This window comes from Capra hircus, chromosome 29 (assembly GCF_001704415.2).
Source record: "Capra hircus breed San Clemente chromosome 29, ASM170441v1, whole genome shotgun sequence".
Lineage (NCBI taxonomy): Eukaryota > Metazoa > Chordata > Mammalia > Artiodactyla > Bovidae > Capra > Capra hircus.
The window spans coordinates 6,994,125-7,000,124 of NC_030836.1; the positions used below are offsets into that span (position 1 = coordinate 6,994,125).

The 6,000-nt window shown below is 42.9% G+C and overlaps 1 protein-coding gene across 1 annotated transcript in view; it reads left to right on the plus strand.

Annotated features, from left to right (window-relative positions):
• Nucleotides 1–4,212, plus strand: part of RAB38 (RAB38, member RAS oncogene family) — a 66,582-nt gene extending 62,370 nt beyond the window's left edge. The window contains exon 3 of the mRNA XM_005699431.3: nucleotides 3,315–4,212. Within this exon, the coding sequence (XP_005699488.1) occupies nucleotides 3,315–3,467 (153 nt within the window). The 3' untranslated portion in view covers nucleotides 3,468–4,212. The remainder of the gene's footprint in view (nucleotides 1–3,314) is intronic.

Genomic DNA, 6,000 nt, shown 5'->3' on the forward strand with positions numbered 1-6,000 from the left:
ACATTACTTCACCAACAAAGGTTCCATCTAGTCAAAGCTATGGTTTTTCCAATAGTCATGTATGGATGTGAGAGTTTGACTATAAAGAAAGCTGAGCACTGAAGAACTGATGCTTTTGAACTGTGGTGTTGGAGAAGACTCTTGTGAGTCCCCTTAGACTGCAAGGAGATCCAGCCAGTCTGTCCTAAAGGAAGTCAGCCCTGAATATTCATTGAAAGGACTGATGCTGAAGCTGAAACTCCAATACTTCGGCCACCTGATGCAAAGAACTGACTCATTGGAAAAGACACTGATGCTGGGAAAAATTGAAGACAGGAGGAGAAGGGGATGACAGAGGATGAGATGTTTGGATGGTATCACCGACTTGATGGACATGAGTTTGAGTAGGCTCCAGGAGTTGGTGATGGACAGGGAAGCCTGGTGTGCTACAGTCCATGGCATCCCGAAGAGCCAGACATGACTGAGCAACTGAACTGAACTGAACTGCTCCTTGGAAGAAAAGCTGTGACCAACCTAGACAGCATATTCAAAAGCAGAGACATTACTTTGCCAACAAAGATCTGTCTTGTTAAAGCTATGGTTTTTCCAGTAGTCATGTATGGATGTGAGAATTGGACTATAAAGAAAGTTGAGGGCCAAAGAATCGATGCTTTTGAACTGTAGTGTTGGAGAAGACTCTTGAGAGTTCTTTGGACTGCACGGAGATAAACCACTCCATCCTAAAGGAAATCAGTCCTGAATGTTCATTGGAAGGACTGATGCCAAACTAAAGTCCATCACTGACTTGATGGGCATGAGTTTGAGTACGCTCTGGGAGTTGGTGATGGACAGGGAAGCCTGGTGTGCTGCAGTCCATGGGGTCACAATGAGCTGGACACGACTGAGTGACTGAACTGAGATGTAGATAACGTTTATTAAATGTATGCTATGTCCTCTTCACTGTTCTAAGTGTCTTGCATGTTGTAAGTATTAACATGTATTCACTTACAATCATCTGTAAAGTAGATTCCCTTTACAGGTGAGGAAACTAAGGTGGGGAGTGGTTGAAACAGTTTTCCCAAGGTCACACCACCAGAAAGGGAGCTGCGATGTTTGGCTTCAGGCTTGTGCTGTGTTCTATATCCTGGGCGGTGTTGTAGAACGCATGTGGTCAGTATATTGCTTGCTCCTCTTCCTTGCTTCCTCTGATAAGTTCCAATCTGAAATAGATGCGCCCTGGCAACCGTGGTACACATAATAAGCATTTCCCAGGTGCTCACTGATAAATTAAGTAATTAAAAAGAGTACTAAGTGTCCAGGGCTTCCCTGATGGCTTACTGGTAAGAAATCCACCTGCCAACGCGGGAGACATGGGTTTGATCCCTCGGTCAGGAAGATCCCCTGGAGAAGGAAATGATAACCCACTTCAGTATTCTTGTCTGGAGAATTCCATGGATATAGAAGCCTGATGGGCTGCAGTTAAAAGGGCTGCAAGAGTTGGACATGACTTGGTGACTAAACCACAACCACCCAAGTGTCCATATCGTTTTGTCTAGTAATGGATTTGTATTGAATTGTGTTTTTTGACACTTCATTTGCAAAGAAATCTCAGTGGCTCTATCTGGCCAAGTTCTCATTCAAGGCTCATAGTAATCAGGTTCCAGACGCCCCTTCAACCTTATCATACCTCTGCTGTTTACCTTGCTAGTTTAAGTTCTCGCAAGGACAGACTTTAGTGTTGTCTTTGTATGCCTCGTCCTTAGAAGGAATCTAAAGGATTTATATTGAATGACTGTGAGTCATCATGAATTGCTGCCCTGTTCCCATGTACAATCTAAAAGCAGGCACAGCCACTCCTTGGCTCTGATGGCTTCCTTTGTCTAGAGCCCCATCCTCCATAATCTCACATCCTAGTCCTGACACCACCAGCTACTGTGTTAAAAGTCACAATGTCACTGGCATCATCTTGTCTTTTACTAAAATGAGCCTGCTAGGCTGCCACTAATTTGGCTTAAGTTTTAGTTGTTTTTCTCATGAGGATGATGGATTTTCATTCATTTGTCCACACTTCACTCTCTTCATCAGTAGATTTTGCCGATTTATGCTTTAAAATGAAAGAACCCTATTTTACTGGCAAGTTAATAGAGGAATGGAGGTTTAAAAATACTACTGTCAAGTCTAACTTATATTACTTATCCAGGAGGGCCCTTTTTAATGCTTAAAACTTGCTTTATGAAAGAGAAAGGATCTAAGATTTATTTTGCACCCACTGGTCCTAACATGGTAGTAAGAACTTTGTTATTGCTCTTGATTTTGAAAAGTTGAAAAAGGAATAAAACTTGGTAAGAGCCAGGCTTTGATGTCAGCAACATCTGGTTGTGAATTCTGGCCCTCATACCCTTCTGCTGTATGATCTTGGGGCTGGGAGGAGTCTCTTAATCTCTCTAAATTTAAGCTGTCTTACCTGTGAACAGACATGATCTCCCACATTTTATATTTGAGACTGAGCAGGCAGCACGTGCATTATCATCAAGAGTGTCACATAGATGAGGAAAGGGAAGCCCAGGGACATGAGTTCTGGCTCTCCAGCTTCCAGTCCAATGGCAGGACTGCACTGCTCCGGCCGCTCTGGAGTTGGGTGTGAACACATGACTTTCATGGGACAATGAAATGGGAGGATAAACGCTGTGTCTCCTTTCACTTTTCTCCAGAAGCAGTAAGAGCCAGTACTCAATTCACCATGTTCTTTTCTCCCTGCTTCTGCAAGCATGGCAAGCACAGGGATGGAACTTCTCTTGGCCTAGGTTGATGACAGAAAAGCCAGGTATCCTCTGATGCATGTGGGATGAGTGACAGTTATGACCTTGTTGCTTTAAGCCGCTGATTCGGGGGTGTGAATGAATTCTGGTATAAAAACCAGTAAGACCAACAACAACATCACAAACAAACAAAAAAACAACCAGAACTTCACCTTGTTTTAGATTTAGAAACCCTCAGAGGAATTTTTATTAAGGCTCTGTTAAATGGGAGAGGTTTGTTGTTTGTGAAACTTGAAAAGTTACCATAAGCTTTCATAGTAAGTAAACTCAGGGTTGAGCTTGAATGACCAAAAACGTGTTAATGAATATTTGCAAAACAAATCTATATATTTACTTTTGTGAAAGACTGAAATGTAAAGTTCTTAGAAGGAATAAACAGAGCGAGGGGAATAGAAAGAGGATGCATGGGACAGGGTTTAGAAAGAGATACTTAAATACTGCCCTTTGTTTCATATAAATCTCTGCTCTAGTGTTATTCTAGAATACTGAATACTGAAAGCTGTTTTCTCCCCTTAGGAAAATATCAACATCGATGAGGCCTCCAGATGCCTGGTGAAACACATACTTGCCAATGAGTGTGACCTGATGGAGTCCATTCAGCCTGACATCGTCAAGCCTCATCTCACATCACCCAGGGTTTTCAGCTGCTCCAGCTGTTCCAAATCCTAGTAGGCTGCGGTGCTGGAGTATGGTGGGAAGAATCCATCATCTCATGAATTGTGTCTCAAATCCTACCATCTTGGATAAATGTCAGGATGGGGATACACCTGGGGCAAGCCAAAGATCTCTGCCTGTAACTTTCTTTCCTCAAGAGAAATAGCAAATGTTCCTTTTTATGTTCCCCGCCCCACCCCACCCCCCCACAGCATCAGCACAGTGTTTACAAGCTTTTAAAATATTTAGTCTGTTACAAAATTCTGCCTTGTAGCTGACTGTAATTCTGCACAGAGTTGGCCTTATTATTTGCCTCTTTGGGTCAGCCAGGGCCTCAGGTCTGAAAGAGAAAGGGGACAAGAAGAGACTAGCTGTCAAGTTAAGCGCTGGCTTTCACTCTGCCCCTGGTGTCTTTGCCCAGACCTCAGCACATCCTCTGCTGCTCTGACAGGCCTATTAAGTAGAAGCTGTCCTTTCTCCAGAGATGACCTCCATTCCCTGCAGACCTGGAGTTGTCTCTGATTTAGCTCTTCAGAGTCTTGGACACAGGCTTCCTGCGCTTTCGTTGCTTTTATTGTCAACTGCCGTGCCCTGAATGTTGGTTTCTCTGAAAACTTTATGAAAAGACCTCCCCTGGTACGTGCCTTTCGGTTAGCTTTCTCTAACCCGAGCTGTGGGACTCTTCTGTATGTGTAATATATATTATATATATTTTCACAAGTGAAAAATAAAACATGAAAAGATGCTGTTTCCTTATTTCTGCAAGTGCTTCAAGTTTCTCAGTATTCTGAACTTTTCTTTTTCTTTTGACTGGGTGTCCATTGTTCTCTCGACCCATTTCTAAAATTTAATTTCAAAAAAGGGATGTGAGGGACGCATTTAAAGGAAGGGAACTGTTACAACTGAGATGAGTAATGCATCTCATCGGTATCTACAGTTCATATTGGCATGTAGGCCAAGAGTGCCAGCAGTGTTTGGTTAAGCAGGGGAATATATTTTCATATATTCTGGTCAGGAAAGCTGCCAAACCAATCAACATACAGAGAAACAATTGAAACACGCATGCTGATATCTTGCTTTACACGATGGTTGTGGTGCAGGTACGCTGCAGGTAGCTACTACTCTTGAAGGGCATTCATTAGTTTTCATTGATGTTGATAATATACTCATAGGAACTTGGTAACAGAATTTTTTGGGGTGTCCTACCCATATTATCTTGGCATTCATTGTCTCCATAAATACCAACCACACTGCTTCCTATTATTTGTGCTTGTGATCCTTTCCCTAAGGGCATTCTCTGGCCCCTGGAACTCTTGATCCATGAGGCAGGCAGGCCAGTGAGTTAATATCTCCAGAGCATCCCTCAACCAATGACAGCAAGGATTGGGGGATAAATACCTTAGGTTCTTTTTCTTTCAGAAAGACCAGTTCTGAGCATCTCTCTGCAGTCTCTTAGACCCCCACAGTGGGATTAATAGCCCTTGGCTCCCATAGGGGAGACCTTTCCACCTGCCTCATCCTTTATGGTATTTATTTCATCCTTATTAGCTTCATTTCCTTCTTTTCTCACTGCCTCACTCTTCCACAAGTGCTTCCTGGGTCACTTTCCAGATAAGCTACTTTCACTCAAATCCTTGTTTCAGGGTCTTATGGTAGAAACCAAAACCTGCCCAAGTTAGTTGGGACAGAAGTGGTTTAGGAAGCTGAGGCTTGACACCAGCTTTTGAACCAGATGACTCACTACCTAGGTGGTAGCAAGGACCCCCTTACTGGTGGATAATATGGGGGAACCAGTCCCTGGCCAGTTATAGCATCATAATTACTAACAGTCTCATCAGGTGGACTGAGATAGAATATAGTCAAAAGTAAATCTTATATTGCTCTTGTGTTGGAAAGACATGCAATTGCAGAGTCCATTAACTTCCATGAAACTCTACAAGGGAAAAAAAAAAAAAAAATTACAGGCTTGTGTCAGTCAACACTCGACTCGAGATTTGGTGTAAAAATTTAAAGACTTCCAACCAGCAATCAAAGTGACCCTCACTTCCTTCAGCTCCAGGATAGACCATGCTGAAAATCAGGCCTAAGATTTGGTTTTAGGAAATGAAAAATATAAAGGAGGCCAAGCTCACAGAGCTAGGAAGACTTCTCCAATAAAATCAGGGTCTTTATAGGGAAAGAGTTGGATGCTGAAACATGTGAGGAAACATTTTTGTAGATGCTCTTAAGAGGCTTGAACCCAGAGAGCCTTCTGAAACTCTGCTCCAGAAAAAGAGGCCCTTACCCTCTCCCATGGAGAACAGCCAGTTACCACGTTAAAACCCCACCTCAGCAGGATGTTTTATAAGGTGATGTTTGCTTGGCGTGCTGCGATTCATGGGGTCGCAAAGAGTCGGACACGACTGAGCAACTGAACTGAACTGAACTTCCCTTCTCAAGCTCTGCTCCCACCTCCCTTCATTGCTTCTAGACAAATAACTAGGATCAAATCTCAGTATGACTTGAGTGGAAAAGTATGATCCATGTTTCAAGATGAGATGGATTATTA